Below are 22,697 nucleotides of genomic sequence, written 5' to 3'. Positions count from 1 at the left end.
AAGAAGATTGGGAGAATGTCATATGGTCAGATGAATGCTGAGTTGCATCCAAAGAACACCATACCTACTGTGAAGCATGGGGGTGGAAACATCATGCTTTGGGGCTGTTTTTCTGCAAAGGGACCAGGACGACTTATCCGTGTAAAGGAAAGAATGAATGGGGCCATGTATCGTTAGATTTTGAGTGAAAACCTCCTTCCATCAGCAAAGGCACTGAAGATGAAACGTGGCTGGGTCTTTCAGCATGACAATGATCCCAAACACACCTTCCGGGCAATGAAGGAGTGGCTTCGTAAGAAGCATTTCAAGGTCCTGGAGTGGCCTAGCCATAGTCTAGTCTCCAGATCTCAACCCCATAGAAAATCTTTGGAGGGAGTTAAAAGTCTGTGTTGCCCAGCAACAGCCCCAAAACATCACTGCTCTAGAGGAGATCTGCATGGAGGAATGGGCCAAAATACCAGCAACAGTGTGTGAAAACCTTGTGAAGATTTACAGAAAACGTTTGACCTCTGTCATTGCCAACAAAGGGTATATAACAAAGTATTGAGATAAACTTTTGTTATTGACCAAATACTTATTTTCCACCCTCATTAGCAAATAAATTCATTAAAATCCCACAATGTGATTTTCTGAATTTCTTTTCTCATTATGTCTCTCATAGTTGAAGTTTACCTATGATGAAAATTACAGGCCTCTCTCATCTTTTTAAGTGGGAGAACTTGCACAATTGGTGGCTAACTAAATACTTTTTTGCCCCACTGTATATGGACGGAATTAATCGAACAAAAGGACCATTTGTGATGTTTATGGGACATATTGGAGTGCCACCAAAATAATCTTGTCAAAGGTAAGGCATGATTTATATTTTGTTTCTGCATTTTGTGTAGCGCCTGCAGGGTTGAAATATTATTTCTCTCTTTGTTTACTGTTGTGCTATCATCAGATAATAGCTTCTTATGCTTTTGCCGAAAAGCCTTTTTTAAATCTGACATGTTGGCTGGATTCAGATCGAGAGTAGCTTTAATTTGGTATCTTACATGTGTGATTTAATGAAAGTTTGAATTTTATAGTATTTTATTTGAATCTGGCACTCTGCATTTTCCCCTGGCAATTGGCCAAGTGGGACATTTGCGTCCCGCCTATCCCAGAGAGGTTTTAATTAAAGAAACGTTCAAAGTTCTGAAATTATCCGGATAGACTGACCTTCATGTCTTCAAGTACTGATGGACTGTCGTTTCTCTTTGCTTATTTGAGCTGTTCTTGCCATAATATGGACTTGGTCTTTCATCAAATAGGGCTATCTTCTGTATACCAACCCTACCTTGTCACAACATAACTGAATGGATGAAATGCATTAAGAAGGAAAGAAATTCCACAAATTAACTTTTAACAAGCCACTACAGTTAATTGAAAGATATTCCAAGTGACTTCCTCATAAAGCTGGTTGAGAGAATGCCAACAGTGTGCAAAGCTGTCTTCAAAGCAAAGGGTGGCTACTATGAAGAATCTCAAATATAAAATATATTTTGATTTGTTTAACAATTTTTTTGTTACTACATGATTCCATAGAGTGGCAAGAAAAAGTATGGGAACCCTTTGGAATTACCTGGATTTCTGCATAAATTGGTCATAACATTTGATCTGATCATTTGATCTGATCTAAGTCACAACAATAGACAAACACAGTCTAATAACAAACTAATAACACACAAATTATTGTATTTTTCTGTCTATATTGCATAGATAATTTAAACATTCAGTGTACGTTGTAAAAAGTATGTGAACCCCTAAGATAATGACTTCTCCAAAAGCTAATTGGAGTCAGGAGTCAGCTAACCTTGAGTCCAATCAATGAGACAAGATTGGAGATGTTTGTTGGAGCTACCCTGCCCTATAAAAACACTTACAAAATGTGAGTTTGCTATTCACAAGAAGCATTGCCTGATGTGAACCATGCCTCAAACAAAATAAATCTCAGGAGACCTACGATTTAGAATTTTTGACTTGCATAAAGCTGGAAAGGGTTACAAAAGTATCTCTAAAAGCCTTGATGTTCATCAGTCCATGGTAAGACAAATTGTCTATAAATGGAGAAAGTTCAGCACTGTTGCTACTCTCTCAGGAGTGGCCGTCCTGCAAATATGACTGCAAGAACACAGCGCAGAATGCTCAATGAGGTTAAGAAGAATCCCAGTGTCAGCTAAAGACTAACAGAAATCTCTGGAACATGCTAACATCTCTGTTGACGAGTACGATACGTAAAACACTAAACAAGATGTTTATGGGAGGACACCACGGAAGAAGCCACTGCTGTCCAATAAAAACATTGCTGCACGTTTGAAGTTTGCAAAGAGCACCTGGATGTTCCACAGCGCTACTGGCAAAATATTCTGTGGACAGATTAAACTAAAGTTGAGTTGTTTGGAAGGAACACACAGCACTATGTGTGGAGAAAAAAAGGCACAGCACATGAACATCAAAACCTCATCCCAACTGTAACGTATGGTGGAGGGAGCATCATGGTTTGGGGCTGTTTTGCTGCCTCAGGGCCTGGACAGCTTGCTATCATTGACAGAAAAATGAATTCCCAAGTTTATCAAGACATTTTGCAGGAGAATGTTTGGCTATCTGTCCGACAATTGAAGCTAAACAGAAGTTGGGTGGTGCAACAGGACAACGACCCAAAACAAAGAAGTAAATCAAGAGAGCGGTTCACACCAGACATCCCAAGAATATTGCTGAACTGAAACAGTTTTGTAAAGAGGAAAGGTCCAAAATTCCTCCTGACCATTGTGCAGGTCTCATCCACAACTAAAGAAAACGTTTGGTTGAGGTTATTGCTGCCAAAGGAGGGTCAACCAGTTTTTCACATACTTTTCCCAATAAAGACATGAAACATATACCTGTTTGTGTGTTATTAGTTTAAGCAGACTGTGTTTGTCTATTGTTGTGATTTAAATGAAGATCATATCAATTTGTATGACCAATTTATACAGAAATCCAGGTCATTCCAAAGGGTTCACATACTTTTTCTTGCCACTGTATGTGTTATTTCATAGTTGTGATGCCTTCACTATTATTCTACAATGTAGAAAATAGTAAAATAAAGAAAAAACCTTGTGCCTCTGCACATTGACTCTGTACTGGTACCCCCTGTTTATAGCTTCACTACTGTTATTTTATTGTTGCTCCAGACCCCCGAACAGGCCCTCATCCCCGTCATTTGCAGGACAAAGAGACAGAGATTTCGCAGAAGGAGATCGGGGTGCCTTGTGAGGATCAGGCGACGAGTGGCTAATTTCCCTATGCCCTCTGTACTACTGACCAACGTACAATCCCTGGATAATAAATTGATTGAGCTAAAAGCACGTATATCCTAACAATGGGACATTAAAAACTGTAACATCTTACAGTATGTTTCACAGTCGTGTCTGGACCATAACATACAACTGGCGGGTTATACACTATCGGCAGGATAAAACAGCAGCCTCTGGTAAGACAAGGGGTGGCGGTCTATGTATATTTGTAAACAACAGCTGGTGCACGATATCTAAGGAAGTATCAAGATTTTGTTTGCCTGAGTTAGAGTGTTGCATGATAAGCTGTAGGCCACACTATCTAACTACAGAGTTTTCATCTGTACTTTTTTTTTCTAGGGCGCTCCTAGTGGCCATGGACTTTAATGCAGGGAAACTTAAATCCGTTATACCTAATTTCTATCAGCTTGTTAAATGTGTAACCAGAGGGGGAAAAAACTTTCGATCACCTTTACTCGACACAGAGACGCATACAAAGTCCTCCCTCGCACTCCATTTGGCAAATCTGACCATAATTCTATCCTCCTGATTCCTGCTTACAGGCTAAAATTAAAGCAAGAAGCACCAGTGACTCGGTCAATAAAAAGTTGGTCAGATGAAGCAGATACTAAGTTACAGGACTGTTTTGCTGGCACAGACTGCAATATGAGCCGGGATTCTTCCGATGGCATTGAGGAGTACACCACATCAGTCACTGGCTTCATCAATAAGTGCATTGATGACGTCGTCCCTACAGTGACTGCACGTACATACCCCAAACAGAAGCCATGGATTACAGGCAACATCCGCACTGAGCTAAAGGGTTGAGCTGCCGCTTTCAAGGAGCGGGACTCTAACCCGGAAGCTTACAGGAAATCTCGCTATGCCTTCTGATGAACCATCAAACAGGCAAAGCATCAATACAGGACTAAGATCGACTCATACTACACCGGCTCTGATGCTCGTCGGATGTGGCAGGTTTTGCAAACTATTACAGACTACAAAGGGAAGCACAGCCGAGAGCTGCACAGTGACACAAGCCTACCAGAAGAGCTAAATTACTTCAATGCTTGCTTCGTGGCAAGTAACACTGAAACATGCATGAGAGAATCAGCTGTTCCGGACGACTGTGTGATCATGCTCTCCGCAGCCGATGTAAGACCTTTAAACATTCACAAGGCAGCAGAGTCAGATGGATTACCATATCAAATCAAATTGTATTTATCACATACACATGGTTAGCAGATGTTAATGCGAGTGTAGCGAAATGTGGGAACAGCAGACTGGGATAAGGATTGATTGAATATGTCCGTAAACAGACCAGCCAGCTGGTCTGCGCATGTTCTGAGAATGCGGCCGGGGATGCCGTCTGGGCCTGCAGCTTTGCGAGGGTTAACACGTTTAAATATTTTACTCACGTTAGCTGCAGTGAAGGAGAGCCCGCAGGTTTTGGTAGCGGGCCGTGTCAGTGGCACTGTATTGTCCTCAAAGCGAGCAAAGAAGTTGTTTAGGCGCAAGACATTGTGGTCCGCGACGGGGCTGGTTTTTCTTTTGTAGTCCGTGATTGACTGTAGACCCTGCCACACACCTCCCGTGTCTGAGCTGTTGAATTGCGACTCCACTTTGTCTCTATACTGACGCTTAGCTTGTTTGATTGCCTTGCGGAGGGAATAGCTACACTGTTTGTATTCGGTCATGTTTCCGGTCACCTTCCCTTGATTAAAAGCAGTGGTTCGCGCTTTCAATTTTGCGCGAATGCTGCCATCAATCCACGGTTTCTGGTTGGGGAATGTTTTAATAGACGCTGTGGGTAAAACATCACCGATGCACTTGCTAATAAACTCGCTCACCGAATCAGCATATTCAACATATCCCAGTCCACGTGATCGAAGCAATCTTGAAACGTGGAATCCGATTGGTCGGACCAGCGTTGAACAGACCTGAGCACGGGGGCTTCCTGTTTTAGTCTCTGTCTATAGGGTGGGAGCAACAAAATGGAGTCGTGGTCAGATTTTCCGAAAGGAGGGCAGGGGAGGGCCGTATATGCGTCGCGGAAGTTAGAATAACAATGATCCAGGGTTTTGCCAGCCCGGTTCATGCAATCGATATGCTGATAGAATTTTGGGAGCCTTGTTTTCAGATTAGGTAACCTGCCTAAGTAACTACTGACCAGTAGCACTCAGGTCTGTGGTTATGAAGTGCTTGAAAAACAGTCATGGCTTACACATTGTCCCAGAAACCCTAGACCAATTCCAATTTGCAACCCGCCCCAACAAATCCACAGATGACACAATCTCTATTGCACTCCACACTGCTCTTTCACACCTTGACAAAAGGAAAACCTATGTGAGAATGCTATTCATTGACCACAGCTCACCGTTCAATGCCATAGTGCCCTCAATGCTCATCACTAAGCTAAGGACCCTGTGACTAAACACTTCCCTCTGCAACTGGATCCTGGACTTCCTGACGGACTGCCCCCAGGTGGTAAGGGTAGGTAACAACACATCCGCCAAGCTGATCCTCAATACGGGGGCTCCTCAGGGGTGCATGCTCAGTCCCCTCCTGTACGCCCTGTTCACTCATGACTGCATGGCCAGGCACGACTCCAACACCATCATCTAGTTTGCTGATGACACATCAGTGATAGGCCTGATCACCGACAACGACGAGACAGCCTATAGAGAGGAGGTCAGAGACCTGAAACCTCTCCCTCAACATGATCAAGACAAAGGAGATTATTGTGGACTAAAGGAGAAGGAGGACCGAGCACGCTCCCATTCTCATTGACAGGGCTGCAGTGGAGCATCTTCAAGTTCCTTGGCGTCCACATCACCAAACAAACTAACATGGTCCAAGCACACCAAGACAGTCGTGAAGAGGGCACGACAAAACCTATTCCCCCTCAGGAGACTGAAAATGTTCTACAGCTGCTCTATCGAGAGCATCCTGACAGGTTGCATCACTGCCTGGATTGGCCTCCGACCGCAAGGCACTACAGAGCGTACTTTTTATTTCATACTTTTTTTTAGGTGTTTCTCTTAAAACTGCATTGTTGGTTAAGGGCCTGTAAGTAAGCATTTCACTGTAAGGTCTACACCTGTTCTTTTGGTACTATATACACACACACACACACACACACACACACACACACACACGTCACAACAACTGCAGGGAAGGACAATGCAGGCTTCTGACCAAATTCCCATGGTGCGAAGACAAGTTAGATGTGTGAAATAAACACATTGTCTTTGAACATGAAGGAGAAAAACATTGTCTTTAGGCTGACATCTGTGTTAATATAATTAGAAGCATGATAACACTTGATGGTTTCTCACATGTAGGTAAAAATATCTCACCTAAAGACAAATACTCAGGTCGCTGTATAATCATAAGGGAGAACATTATACAGGCGAATAGCTCATTAAATCAGAAGTTGTAACGGGTGTTGTCGTCGGATGAGGAATAATCATACCATAGCGCAGAGTGGTAAGTGTTCATGCTTTTTATTTAGACTGAACACTAATAACAAAATAACAAAGAGAATGAACGAAACCGAAACAGTCCTGTAAGGTGCAGAAAACACAAAACAGAAAATAACTATCCACAACCCAATGGAGGGAAAAAGCTACCTAAGTATGGTTCCCAATCAGAGACAACGATAGTCAGCTGTCCCAGATTGAGAACCATACCAAAGACAAAGAAATACAAAACATAGAAAAAAGAACATAGAATGCCCACCCAAATTACACCATGACCAAACCAAAATAGAGACATAAAAAGCTCTCTATAGTCAGGGCGTGACAGAAGTGATATGAACAGAAAAGTCAACCAACATCAACAGGTCTAAACTTGACCTTATGATGCCTTTTACAGGACACTGTCCTAATCCCTGCCATGTTAGTGCAGTGGTGCACATTGGGCCAAGTTCTTTGTATGTTTTATTATCAAGAACAAATTTTTATTTACAATGACGGCCTACACCGGTTCTATGGGACTACCAATCATGGCAGGTTGTGATTCAGGCCTTAATCAAACCAGTGATGCCTAGTAGTGACACCTCTAGCACTGAGATGCAGTGCCTTAGACCGCTGCGCCTAATAGACACACATCAAATAGGCCTACGTACTCTGAGTAATGAGTAATGCAAAATGGCAGTGTTAGCACATACCTAGCTCATTTAAGATGGACTGAAATGAATGATTTAATTCCATGTATCAATTCTATAACCCAGGTATTAGAGTGCCCATTTTGCATTAGTCAGTTCTACAATATTCCTCATCATGAATTTATGTTGAAGATAAGGACATGGAACCTACACTAATTGAAGCATAGAACTCAAGAACTGTATATAACTATTATATTAATCAATTCTACAGCAATTCACAAATCAGATTGGCCAATAGGTAAAATTACTTTCTGCAATTCACGTTTGGCTATAGGCTGTACGCAAAAACTTTGGTTTAAAATTCCCATGATGGTATTAATAAAATATCTATTTGTCAAATGATCAGATAAACATTACTATAATAATCTCTGTTGTTTGACCCATTGTGCTTTTACTCATCAATGTGATGCAACCAAACCTTTCATTACTGGGGTCCTGAAAGGCACAGTGGTCTAAGACACTGCAGTACCTGGTTCGAATCCAGGCTGCATCACATCCAGCTGTGATTGGGAGTCCCATTTGGCGGCGCACAATTGGCCCAGCGTCGTCCGAGTTTGGCCGGGGTAGGCCGTCATTGTAAATAAGAAGTTGTTCTTAACTGACTTACCTAGTTAAATAAATACTATACAGCTGACTGCTAAATAGCAGCTCAACACCTTGTATGTGTTTAGTGAGTCATTCGTCAATGTGGAATAAATTACATGTTGTAATATCTATCATGTTAAACAGGGTTCCCCTAATGTTCCACTGATAGTTCTTCAAAATGGTAGAAGTCTGCAGCAGATAGCAATCATGTTCATGTCTGACTCATGGGTTTCCTGGGCACAATTATGTCCTATTGGGATTATGGTAAGGGATGGGGTTATTGTTGGTTTGATGATAAGGACTGGGAAGTGATAGTGCCTGCTGAAGCTAGATAATATTGAGACAAAAGGTTATATTTACTCTCTAAAGGCCAAGTCATAAGTGTTAATCGTATAATTTTTGTTTTCCCATAGGCCTAGAACTAACAACTGCAAATGTAAAGTCATACTAAGCATTTTTTTCTATTAAAACCAACATATAGTCTGTTAATGCACTCTTTTATCCCAAAACCATAATAAAATTGTGCACTTACTTACATTTAGTGACATAGTTAATTATACATCACCTATGCAGCTCTGGGAGTTATGGATCTATTATAATGGACTGTCATGTCATTCAGCAGATGGGCATTCCAGATGGCTCAGACCGTCTCCAGAGCTGGCTCAGACCTTCGCCCCCTGCCCCAACACAGCCCCATCCCCACCCCCTTTTTTGTTGTCGAGTTTAATGTCCTTGTCTATAACCGTTCTGTACTTTGTCATATATTTGTACGTTTTATGTAGACCTCAGTATCTGCTGCATATGCAGTAGCTAATGGGGATCCTAATAAACCAAACTAAACCAGCTTTCCACCAGCTCCAGTCCTCCAGCCACAGCGCTCCCATTCCTCCAGCCCCAGCGCTCCCATTCCTCTAGCCCCAGCGCTCCCATTCCTCCAGCCCCAGCGCTCCCATTCCTCCAGCCCCAGCGCTCCCATTCCTCCAGCCCCAGCACTCCCATTTCTCCAGCCCCAGCGCTCTCATTTCTCCAGCCCCAGCGCTCCCATTTTTCCAGCCCCAGCGCTCCCATTTCTCCAGCCCCAGCCCCCACATGGCTTACCTGTAAACCAGTGTGTCGTCTGCAGTGCTGTTGTACTGGATCTGGTACATCCTGATGCCTGGGATGTGGCGCTCGGAGGGCCAACGAATCACAGCCGAGGAGGAGGTCAGCTCGGCCACCACCACTCTCTTATCCTGGTGCTTGTCATGGCCCTTGGTGTCGTTGCCTGACTTGGAGGAGGTGGTGATGTCAGAGAGGCCCCGATCGGCCTCGCGCATGTGGTGCAATGTGTTGTTGACGAGCAATGGCAGAGGGATCATGTTGATCTCCACAGCAGCTGTGGCGATGCCGGCAGCATTGGAGGCCACACAGTTGAAGGCACCACTGTCCTTTAAGGTGGTGATGAGGATGTCCAAGGTACCGTTGTCATACAGGATAGTGCGGGAGTTGTTGTGCACCAGCTTACCGTCGGGGAAGCGCCAGTGGATGGCTGGGTCCGGATCTCCCATGGCCTTGCACTTGAGGGTGACCCCCTGACCCTCCATGACGTAGGGCTTGGTGGATATGTGTTTGGTGATGAGCGGGGGCTCGCAGATGAACTCCTCCTCCTGGATGGACCAGAAGTACTTATCCATGAGATGCTCTGGGGAGGCGCAGGTCTCCAGGTCATCCTCCCGGGTCAGTCTGCGGAGCCATAGCAGCTCGCAGTTACAGTGGAGAGGGTTTCCCCCGAAGCTCACCGCCAGGGAGGACGGGTTGGAGCCCTTGGCATCTGACAGCACCTGGGCGTGCTGAAACAGGCTGTCCGGTGGTAGCTTCTGCAGCCGGTTGGAGGTCATATCCAGACGAACCAGCTTGGTGAGGAGTGTGAAAGTCCCAGCTCCAATGTGATCAATCAGGTTGTGATCAAGGGTGAGGGTGTTGATGTGGCTCATCCTGCCTATCTCCTCCCAGGGCAGGGTCCTCAGGTTGTTGTTGGACAGATCCAAGTCCTCGATGGTCGACACAAACTCATCAAAGGAGGTAGGGGCCACATGGTGGATCTGGTTGTTCCCCAGTATGAGGTGGCGGAGGTTGACCAGGCCTTTGAAGTGGTCGCTCTTGATGACACTGAGGCGGTTGCCATCCATGTGGAGGGCTCGTAGAGAGCGCAGGCCCAGGAAGGCGTTGGGCGTGATCTGGCTGATGGTGTTACGGGACAGGGTGAGGTGAACCAGGCTGGTCATGTTGAAAAAGTCTTTCCTGCGGATAATGGTGATGAAGTTGTCTGTGAGACGCAGCTCCACGGTCTTGCGGTCGATGGTTGGAGGCACAAACAACAGACCGGTCTTAGCGCAGAGCAGAGTCAGAGTGGGGGAGAGGTGCTGGCAGATGCAGCGGCCGGGGCAGTTGTAGCCCTTCACCAGCACCGCACACAGCAGTACACACAGCAGCACACACAAAACCAGACGCTCCATGGTCTGTCTGTCTATCAGGTTCCAGATCCTGGAACAGATAAAGATAGAGAAAGAAAGGGCAGAGATACATTAAAATAAGTATATTTGGCGGGTTTAAAAATCATACAATTTATAATGAGCATACACAAATGGAGTCATCAACCAAGATGATTGAAACTGCCAGTAGGGTACCGGTCACCAGAGAGACATGTCAGAGGTTGTTGATAGCGTGTTGAGATGATAGATGACTGAACTGTACTGCCCCAGCTTTGGCATTATCCCTTAAAAAACAGAGAATAGTCCAGCAAAACAAACACAAAGTGGCTAATATGCCATGCCAGCAGACTGTCGATCCCATCCAAATTTGAATAGTTGCGGTGTTGTTTTTACATGGAGCTAATATGTCATATACTTCCCGTATGCTTGTGTGTTTGTCTAGCTCTGAACTTCACAACAGTGTAGGGAATTAAGGGGAGAAGGGGTACTTGTCAGCACTGCTTAAGGATTTATATGGCCTTTTCATGCTCCCTTCACTCTTCATGCTTCAGAACTGTACTGCAGAATTAGACATGAGTCTGTCAAGTAAATCATAGCAACAAAACATGAAGGTGAAAAGTGAGATGAGAGACATTGGTTCTAAATCCATCAGATGGAGGTATTATTAGATGGTTCTTTGGTGTTGAGGCTGATGTTCAGATTCTCTGATCCCCATTTAGTGCTATTGATCCAGCTCTGAGAGCATAAGTCTGCAGTGACAGGTGCAGAAAGAGATCCTTGGGTGTAATAACCACCAAATCACAATGAAAGCCCATTCTTTCATGACTGCTGCCATATCCCCATGCAGTACTTTTCCCTCTTTTCGGTATCAATCTTTGTTGCTGATGCATTTAACACTCAATGTTTATCACAGACGGAGCCCATGTATAGGGAGGGATATGATGATAACTGACTGTTCTCCACGGATAACCAATCATTCCTGGCTATGTATTTTTTTTAAATAACAACCGTCTACTTGTCTAGACTGGCAGTCTTTTGATTTGTCTTTAGCTTGCCTTTCATCTTTTCCTTTGGATCAGATGTTCTTTATCTTTCCATTTCCACATATCATATGACATGAATCTTTTGATTGTTTTACTAAGAAAACATATGTTCTACTTTTTTTTCTAAGAACCCCCAGACATAGAGAGCAGAACATGAACAATAACTAATAAGTTTAAGACTATGACAAGCTATTTTATTCATATGTGTATATTTCCTGTATGTATATTTGCATTTCGGTTAATTCAGTTCATCAGGATGTCACGGGAGGCTTTATTGCTAGTAGCACACTGTGCCTGGCTTGTGTAAATTATTTATATCAATCTGACCCTTTTTTAGAAGCTGGAGAGGTAAAATTAATAAAGTAGGTTATAGAAAACATAATCTAATTTCATACAACAAAAGTATTATACAATGAATGTGTTCTCGGTTGGTCTGAATATATATATGTTTCATCGGCGCAAAACATCAATTGTCTCATATACTTTTAGGTAGAACATTGTTCTCCAACAATTGTGTAAGCATTCAAATGGTAACTAGGCCACAGAGCTTATGGTTTCTCTGAGGACCATCTGTGCTCTAGCGTTTCCTGCCATCACCATTGAGGATACTCTATTGATCTCTCAGCATCTCCGGTGAAGAAAGAAAACTTTGTTGCCAAGGCAACTCTGGGGTAGAATGTAGGTCTTTCAATTGCATTAAGATGTTAAGCTGCCAGAAAAATAAGGTTTCAACCCTAATGGAGATAGAGAAGATAAGGACATTTACAAGGGAAGATAAGGACATTTACATTTACAAGTATCAGCCACCCACTTCAAAACCACATTATGTGTGTCTATAGGTGAGGAGGACCCGAGGAGCACATAGAACTATGCATTGGAATTCAGGTGCAAACTGAAATGAATGAAAGAGTAATATACTGGTGGCAAGTCTGTCTTTGTATTTAATTGAGGATATTTCTTGTACCGGGGAAGAACTCTCAAATGATTCCGGCTTAAAATCGTATTACTGCATTATACACCAGCCACTCTTTTGGAGGGACTGCAGATGAAGATGTGAGGAGCTCATGACATACTGTATTTGCTCTGAGCGGCAAAAGACAGCGTTCATAAGACTACCTAGTGGTCCAGTCCAACCTTAGCCAATCACAACAAACAAGCCACAACAAATTGACACTAGTCAATAATCTACATAATGAGTTTAAAAGCATGATAGTGCATTTTAATCGACTAAATTATTCCAATATATGCATATTCATTATCAATTAAAAGTCTAATTATGACATTCATTAATTATTCAGAACATTTCTTAGTTAAATAACCTCCATAACTAGTGTCTAATATCCAATTAACAAATTGGCCCTTATCAAGAAGAGATTATTATTTGAAATGTAGTATCAAAACATCTGACTAATCCACACAGAATATCAAGAATGTCAATTCCCCATTGTCATTGGGATCTTACTAAAATTATCAATGCAAGCACACAATAGTGTATTCAACAGTATATTATATTAAATATGTTCTGCTATCAACACATATCAATTAAAATCAAATGAATATGAGTTTGAATGGGACATTGTAAATAGTCAATTATAACTGACCACAAAAGCAATGTCCTATTCATAGTTCAGAAAAGGCCACCTCATTGTATACACAAGCAGAACGTGGTCAAGTAATGCTTATTTATTTCCTATGTGACTGTCTGGCGAGAGTAAATTAGACAATGTAGGCAGTGAACTTTTAGCTGCCCCACAGTGACTCTCGTCAGGAAACCAGCATAATTATTGACATGCTGAGTTAATTGGAGTCAGTTCCATCTCCGCCACTAAGCCAAGCTCTGTGTGGTGCTACACAACCCTGGGGAGTTCTGGTCCCATCGAGAGAATACCTCGGTAAATAGAGGACATTTGCATTTTATAATTATAGCCACATGCAAATGGCGAAAAGGATGCAGAGTAATGTGCCCTGTATTTTCAATTTCATACCTCGCCCAAAAACGTACTCAGGGAAAGTAATTGAAAAGTACTAACTAGAGTCACAGCCTTTAACTGTGGCAAATTCCTAAGAAGGAAGACTTTGCCATCCTACTAAATTGTAGGAAGGATTAAATGGTTATTTGAACAACAAGTAATTGTCAGAGGTTTATTCTACACCTACATTGACATTTTGCTAGTCTTTTTCCTAAAATCCAAGGGAATCTAAATGGTTTTGCTCCACAGTGAATTTGAACAGGCTGTGAATTTGAAGAGTAAATGTGTGCAAGCCTTGATTGAGCCTTGAGACAAATTATGTGCTTGATTTATATTGAACAATTTGTTTTCTATTGTCAAGAAACCTATACAACAAATGATGGCACTTGGCTGCCAACACTGAATACAGCAGTTGAGGCTCCTCAGAGGAGGAAGGGGAGGACCATCCTCCTCAGTGAATTTCATATAAAGAAAAATTGTAAAACATTGAAAAGGTTATCCTTTTTTAGATAAAACTATACTAAATATATTAATGTCACCAAATAATTCACTGTTTTGTAATGAAGGTCTACAGTAGCCTCAACAACACTCTGTAGGGTAGCACCATGGTGTAGCCGGAGGACAGCTAGCTTCCATCCTCCTCTTGGTACATTGACTTCAATACAAAACCTAGGAGGCTCTTGGTTCTCACCCCCTTCCATAAACTTGCATAGTAATTATGACAACTTCCGGAGGACATCCTCCAATCTAGCAGAGCTCTTGCAGCATGAACTCACATGTTGTCCACCCAATCAAAGTATCAGCAAATTAATCTAATACTGAAAGCATAAGCTACAGCTAGCTAGCGCTGGAGTGCATAAAATTGGGTGGGTAGTTGACTCAAAGAGAGAGAAAGACAATAGTTGAACAGTTTTTTAACAAATTAATTTCTTCGCAAATGAAGGAGAAGCAAGAGAAAGTAATATTTTTCAGTTTTACTTTCTTAGCTAGCAAATGCAGCTGGCTAGTTTAGTTACTCAAACACCCTGCTCAAACAGAGGGATGCTATGTTAGCTAGCTGGCTATGACTATCCAACACAACACTGGAACTCTTACAAGTCAAGGTAAGCTTTTGGTTTTATAATTTTCTTGCCCCCGGGACCTGCCGGTGGTCCCGTTACTGGATGATTGTAGTGGGTTTACTAAAGTACTAGTTCTATTAGCTATGTTCTAGGACGTTACTTAGCTAATATGGGGAAAACTATGTAGGCTGTGTGTAGCGGTTATGATGTGGTTTGGCTTGTATTTTCTGTTTGTTTTTTCGCCTGGTCACATACAGCTGATGTGTTGGTCATTGAAGTCCACAACGAAGGGAAAAGATGAGAGGAGGAGAGTGCATAGAGGCAAGAAGGAATACAATGTGGCTGCTATGAATGTCAACTGTGCTTATGTGTGAATAGGGTGTATTCATTCCACCGATTCTGTTGAAAAACGTTTCTTAAATAGAAGTAAATGTAACGGAATAAAAATACCTGAATTGTCCAATAGAAACTCTCGTTTTCAACTGTTGGACTAATAATTACACCCTAGATAAGCTAGATGCAGGCCATAGTGTGCAAGGCGGTATTGAATGTGTCACTGTCTGTCCATGTGTCACTGTCTCATCTCAAATTTTTCTCTCAACCTGTGGGCACCTACGTTGTAAACTTTCATTCATAGGCTAAGTTGTAGCAACTAGAGGTCGACCGATTCATCCGAATGGCCGATTAATTAGGGCTGATTTCAAGTTTTCATAACAATTGGAAATCGGTATTTTTGGGCACCGATTTGGGCAATATTATTATATAAAAAAAAAATGTACACTTTTATTTAATCTTTATTTAACTAGGCAAGTCAGTTAAGAACACATTCTTATTTTCAATGACGGCGTAGGAACGGTGGGTTAACTGCCTCGTTCAGGGGCAGAACGACAGGTTTTTACCTTTTCAGCTCGGGAGATTCAATCTTGCAGCCTTACAGTTAACTAGTCCAATGCTCTAACCACCTGATTACATTGCACTCCAAAAGGAGACTGCCTGTTACGCGAATGCAGTAAGCCAAGGTAAGTTGCTAGCTAGCATTAAACTTATCTCATAAAAAACAATCAATCAATCATAATCACTAGTTAACTACACATGGTTGATGATATTACTAGTTTATCTAGCGTGTCCTGCGTTGCATATAATCGATGCGGTGCGTATCACAGAAGTATATATTTTTAAACCTGCATATTTAGCTAAAAGAAATCCAGGTTAGCAGGCAATATTAACCAGGGGAAATTGTGTCACTTCTCTTGCGTTCATTGCACGCAGAGTCAGTGTATATGCAACAGTTTTGGCCGCCTAATTTGCCAGAATTTTACGTAATTATGACATAACATTGAAGGTTGTGCAATGTAACAGGTATGTTTAGACTTATGGATGCTACCCGTTAGATAAAATACGGAACGGTTCCATATTTCACAGAAGAAAATAACATCTTGTTTTCGAGATGATAGTTTCCGGATTCGGCCATATTAATGACCTAAGGCTCGTATTTCTGTGTGTTATCATGTTATAACTAAGTCTATGATTTGATAGAGCAGTCTGACTGAGCGATGGTGGGCACCAGCAGGCTCGTAAGCATTCATTCAAACAGCACATTAGTGCGTTTGCCAGCAGCAGTTTATGACTTCAAGCCTATCGACTCCCGAGATTAGGCTGGTGTAACAGATGTGAAATGGCTAGCTAGTTAGCGGGGTGCGCGCTAATAGCGTTTCAAACGTCACTCGCTCTGAGACTTGGAGTGGTTGTTCCCCTTGCTCTGCATGGGTAACGCTGCTTTGAGGGTGGCTGTTGTGTTCCTGGATCAAGCCCAGGTAGGAGCGAGGAGAGGGACGGAAGCTATACTGTTACACTGGCAAAATTAAAGTGCCTATAAGAACATCCAATAGTCAAAGGTTAATGAAATACAAATGGTATAGAGAGAAATAGTCCTATAATTCCTATAATAACTACAACCTAAAACTTCTTACCTGGGAATATTGAAGACTCGTGTTAAAAGGAACCACCAGCTTTCATACGTTCTCATGTTCTGAGCAAGGAACTTAAACGTTAGCTTTCTTACATGGCACATATTGCACTTTTACTTTCTTCTCAAACACTTTGGTTTTGCATTATTTAAACCAAATTGAACATGTTTCATTATTTATTTGAGGCTAAATGTATTTTATTGATGTATTATATTAAGTTAAAATAAGTGTTCATTCAGTATTGTTGGAATTGTCATTATTACAAATAAATTGTAAAAAAATCGTCTGATTAATCGGTATAGGCTTTTTTTGGTCCTCCAATAATCGGTATCGGTATCGGCATTGAAAAATCAGAATCGGTCGACCTCTAGTAGCAACCTCATGATGGTTATAGGGACAATTTGAGTATCATATAGTAGCCTAAACCTATCGATGTTACATTGAACTGGGTGAATATGAATGACAGTCATCCGACATGCTGTAATAGAAATAAGGCCATGCTCATGAAACAAACAAATTGTCCTCCCTCATCACAAACGGCACTGACCGCCACTGGAATACAGTAAGTGCACTGTACAGAATCCCTGCTCTGAAGTAATACCCAACAAATTGTACCCTGATACAGACATGTTTACAACCACTGAAAAACATCATCCAAAAGCCCGGATTAGGTCCATGAAATTCTTCATTATGATGACTTGGAAAACAGAAAAGACAAACTATGCAAAAAGGAATTACTGGATGTGTTGTTGAATTAAGCATAAATTGTAAACACCGAGCCAGAAAGCCTCCCCAGTCAGCTCCCTTAATTAATTAGGATAATAATCAGGACAATGCAAAGTCCTCTTATTTGAGCTGTCCACTTGCCCATTTTCAGTATGCTGTGAGAAGTTGTGCATAGCTCTGTGCTGAGAATAAGAAATAACATTCCACAGTAAACACTATGCTGAGAACACTGGGAGAGCAATTAAGATCTACCTTAACTTCATTGTTTATGTTTTCTGTTAAATTACTGCATAGGGGCAGTATATTGAGATATTTTGAGATATATTCTGCATGATTCATTGCAGGTGAATCATGAATGAAAATGAGTCATCGGCAAAAGCACTAAATTACTGTATGTTATTGTATAACCTGTTACCAGATCAATTACTACAAAATGTGTTCTCTAGGCTGGTTGTTGTTATCCCTTATCCTATAATACAGCTTTAGGACAATGAGCAGCTGTACAAAAACTCCCACTTTCTTTATTCAAGGACAGTATTGTGTTCTCTACTGCTTTTGTCCGCCTGGTACATACTAACAAAATTAGGATAATAGGGAACAGTATGAATATAAACAAACTGTAATCTATGCATTCAAATCGCTAACATTTTTCAAGCTGAATAGAACAAGGACAGGAGCTGTCATGATTGTTGAAGAAATCTACCAAAAATCATATTATTTTCCTGACTAGCCTTCATTTTCACAGGAGTAGGAGTTTGAAAGTGTTGAAAGTGGATGATTATTTGATTGTCTAGACAGTTCTCTCTGTAAGTTCACAAAGTCATAAGGCAATGATTGATATAACACAGACCATTTCATTGATGTTCCTTAATTATCCCATTGAGATTGATCGACAATGGATGCATTTCTATTGTGAGATATATAAAAAAAATTGATAGGCACTTGGAAAATAAACATTCAAATGAGATGGAATAGTGCAAACATGATAAAGGGCAAAAGGCATGCAATTTCAAGACTATTACCACTTTGTTTATTCTGAAAGCATTATTTACCTGAAATACCATTGACATCCAAGTGATCAAGTGGAGATATTTAGACTGCAAGTAGAAAAACAAATTCTACTCCACTTGAATCCTGAAGATCCCTGATGTAATAAAACACTGTTGTATACCGTTTATACTATTAATGTAAATAGTCCTGGACTGTAGAAAAAAAATACTACTTATAGTACTTAATACTACCTACTCAGTTTGTTGAAGATAGAGGATTGAGTGACTCATGATTAAAAGTAGTAGTCTGCTCCAGCTGGAGACAAAGAAGGATATAGTAGAGGTTGGGGTATGGAGGTGGATAAGCCCAGAAGCCAGTGGAGCAGTCTAGCTCTGTGCTGAGTAGTATTTAGTCAATATTCCCTGTGTCCACTGGTTGTTGTTGCATTAATGTGTCCTTCCAGTGGTGAACCACCAGGAAACAGTCGGTCACTGACTACATTAACCATTTTTCTTTAGCTACCGTGGAAATTAGCTGCTTCCAGTCTTAAAGCCATGCCTTAGGGAGATAAACACAACTTAAATTGCTTAGACATTTGACCTTTACAGCCCACTTTTAAAAGCACTATTATTCCAATGTAATAAATCCGAAAATTGAACTGACAAAATAAAATCGCCAGAGGACTGTGAGCTAGTGAGCTTAGAGGGTGGTGTGATGGATTGGAGAGTAGAGGGTAAATGTAGTGGACATGAGTTTGATGCAGTGAACATATGATCTTAGGTAAACATATACATTATATACAGTGCATTCGGAAAGTATTCAGACCCCTTGACTTTTTCCACATTATTTTTCCACATTCCACCAATTGTAAAATTGATAATAGTATTTTTCCTTCATCAATCTACACACAATACCCCATAATGACAAAGCAAAAACAGTTTTTTTTAAATGTTACAAATAAAAGCGTAAATATCACATTTGCGTAAATATTCAGATCGTTTACTCGGTACAATGGCGCTGCCGTTTTACGGGCTCCTAACCAATTGTGCTATTTTGTGTGTTTTTCACGTTATTTGTAACTTATTTTGTAGGTACTGTTTCTGTCACCGTCTCTTATGACCGGATGAGCTCTCTAAACTGGACCGTTTTATCTCCATCTCATCATTCAAAGACTCAATCATGGACATTCTCACTGATAGTTGTGGCTGCTTAACGTGATGTATTGTTGTCTCTACCTTCTTACTTGTTGTGCTGTTGTCTGTGCCCAGTAATGTTTGTACCATGTTTGTGCTGCTACCATGTTGTGTTGCTACCATGTTGTTGTCATGTTGTGTTGCTACCCTGCTGTGTTTTCATGTGTTGCTGCTACGCTATGTTGTTGTCTTACGTCTCTCTTTATGTAGTGTTGTGGTGTCTCTCTTGTAGTGATGTGTGTTTTGTCCTATATTTTTATTCCCAGCCCCCATTCCTGCAGGAGGCCTTTAGCCTTCTGTTGGCCATCATTGTAAATAAGAATTTGTTGTTAACTGACTTGCCTAGTTAAATAAAGGTTAAATAAAATTAAAATAAAAAAAATTGAATAAAGACTATCCTACCAACGGGACATCAAAATCTGTTCTTCTGTTTCGCCGATTCGTGGCTGAAGGACGACATGGATAACATACAGCATTGGCAAGATAGAACAGCTGCATCTGGTAAGACAAGGGGTGATGACTGTGTCTATTTGTCAATAACAGCTGGTGCACAAAATCTAATATTAAGGAAGTCTCAAGGTTTTTAGAGTATCTCACATTATTTACCAAGAGAGTTTTCATCTATATTCTTCGTAGCTGTATATTTACCACCACAAACCGATGCTTGCACTAAGACCGCACACAATGAGCTGTATACTGTCATAAGCAAACAAGAAAATGCTCATCCAGAGGCGGCTCTCCTAGTAGCCGGGGACTTTAATGTAGGGAAACTTAAATCCATTTGACCTAATTTCTACCAGCTTGTTACATGTGCAACTGAAGGAAAAAAAATTCTAGACCACCTTTACTCCACCCCCCCCACCCCCCCCCCCCCCCCCCCCTCCGTTTTGTACACTGCTGCTACTTGCTGTTTATTATCTATGCATAGTCACTTCACCCCCACCTCATGGCTTGGTTTTTGCTCTGACATGCACTGTCAACTGTGGGACCTTATATAGACAGGTGTGTGCCTTACCAAATCATGTCCAGTCAATTTAATTTACCACAGGTGGACTCAAGTTGAAGAAATAGCTCAAGGATGATCAATGGAAACAGGATGCACCTGAGCTCAACTTCAAGTCTCGCAGCAAAGGGTCTGAATACTTATGTAAATTAGGTATATGTTGATTATCAATACATTTGCAAAAAAAATTAAAAATAATGTTTTTGCTTTGTCATTATGGGGTGTTGTGTGTGGATTGATGAGGAATTGTTTTTATTTAATCAACTTTAGAATAAGGCTGTAACATATCAAAATGTGGAAAATGTCAATGGGTCTGAATACTTTCCAAATGCACTGTATACACAAAAGTATGTGGGCACCCCTTCAAATGAGTGGATTTGGCTATTTCAGCCACACCCATTGCTGACAGGTGTATAAAATCGAGCACACAGCTAGCATACAACAACGTTCTAGACGATTCTGTGCTTCCAACATTGTGGCAACAGTTTGGGGAAGGCCCTTTCCTGTTTCAGCATGACAATGCCCCCGTGCACAAAGCGAGTCCATACAGAAATGGTTTGTCGAGATCGGTGTGGAAGAACTTGATTGGCCTGCACAGAGCCCTGACCTCAACCCCATCAAACACTTTTGGGATGAATTGGAACGCCGACTGCGAGCCAGGCCTAATCGCCCAACATCAGTGCCCGACCTCACTAATGCTCTTGTGGCTGAATGGAAGCAAGTACCTGCAGCAATGTTCCAACATCTAGTGGAAATCCTTCCCAGAAGAGTGGAGGCTGTTATATCAGCAAAGGGGGGACCAACTCCATATGAATGCCAATGATTTTGGAATGAGATGTTCAACAAGCTGGTGTCCACATACACTACATGACCGAAAGTATGTACCATATAGGAGGAAAATAAATACCTGAGGGAGTGACAGGGGCCTTTGGCTCTTCTGCTACAAATAGTATCTTTGGAGGGGGTGCTATCTGAAATTACTTCTAATTTCCTGTCACTGGCTAATTAATAATTTGCAGACATGAAATCAAGATTTAAAGGATTATGGTCCACAATTCAATATTGGGGCTGATTTAATAGTGTTACTTCAGTTTCGGTCATTTAAGAGTCATAAAGGTGGACTCAGGGACCATGTCTTGGTTATGATGTATGGTCTGAGACAGCTATGCTATGGCATATTAAAGAAATAGTTATGCTTAAAGTCTATTTGAAATGTCTTCTTGGGTCATACGACTGCAATAAGTGCATTTCCTTCAAGCTCGTTTGGTAATACTGGTAAGACAACCACATTTAGATTCAGTGTGACAGAAAATGTTGCTATTGATGCATAGAAAGTTAAAATTTCAAATAAGTGAAAAAGAAGTCAATACAAATGTAAGCCTTTAACTTGAGTTTTGGCCAGAGTAGTTGCTGCAGCTCTGTTTTATGTTCACACGTTCAGACTGCACATTAATTCTTCTACATGGGACAGATTTAGAGACTACTCTGAGAAAAAAAGCCTTGAAAAGTCATCACACAGTCTAATAAACTGTGAATTAAACCCCAGTTTCTTTGTTTTCAAATCTCCCACCCTGTGTTTATGCAATTTACCACCCTGCACCAGGCTTAATCTTTAACAGCAAAGCAACCTGCTCGATGCCATTATTACACTTTAATATAGCCCTGCTCCTGCAACTCATCCAGAAAGCTAAAGCCAGGCGAGCTCATTGTGCTGCCAGGGCCACTTATATCAGGCCTGCTTCATGTGCTCCTCCTCCTCCTTACTCCCCCCTACCCATGAGCCAATGCAAATGACAGTAACAGCTTGGACGTGACAGTAATTGCAAGTGGTGCGAGCTCTGCTCCAAGGCCAGGCATGAAGGCAGATGAAGGCCGGGAGGAGTGCTGCCAGGCCTCTTTGAGGACACTGCGTCTCCCGTATGCACGAGTAGACAGTGGAAAGAGAGGAGGCTCACAACCAGTTTCTCATTTGCCTGCAAGTCCCATGGTGCACTCTCACTATGTACTTAACGAAAGGAAAGCAGTAGGCTGGGCTCCTTCTTTCATGGTCTTGTTTACTCCATCACACAGTTGGACACCAATACTGCCTGGATGAGATATTGGCCATCTCATTGATCATAGCACCAATACACTGAACAGGCAACATTTAGAAGTAATAGCAGCTTTTGAACAATGAGACTGAGGATAGTGAAATACATTCTTATGCAAAGCTGGCATACCACAA

General features: G+C 41.6%; 1 protein-coding gene across 4 annotated transcripts in view; it reads right to left on the bottom strand.

The window, feature by feature from the left end:
* The window catches only part of LOC110503363 (leucine-rich repeat and fibronectin type III domain-containing protein 1-like), a 150,785-nt gene that overhangs the window by 8,075 nt on the left and 120,013 nt on the right, over positions 1 to 22,697 (bottom strand). For all 4 annotated transcript variants that reach the window (XM_036961215.1, XM_036961216.1, XM_036961214.1 and 1 more), the window contains one exon: positions 9,148 to 10,572. In XM_036961215.1, the coding sequence (XP_036817110.1) occupies positions 9,148 to 10,544 (1,397 nt within the window). In that variant the 5' untranslated portion in view covers positions 10,545 to 10,572. The remainder of the gene's footprint in view (positions 1 to 9,147; positions 10,573 to 22,697) is intronic.

The sequence above is a fragment of the Oncorhynchus mykiss genome, chromosome 24, assembly GCF_013265735.2.
Source record: "Oncorhynchus mykiss isolate Arlee chromosome 24, USDA_OmykA_1.1, whole genome shotgun sequence".
In the NCBI taxonomy this organism is placed as follows: Eukaryota; Metazoa; Chordata; class Actinopteri; order Salmoniformes; family Salmonidae; genus Oncorhynchus; species Oncorhynchus mykiss.
Note: the sequence above shows the minus strand (reverse complement) of the source record. Positions and strands in the feature narration are given on the sequence as shown.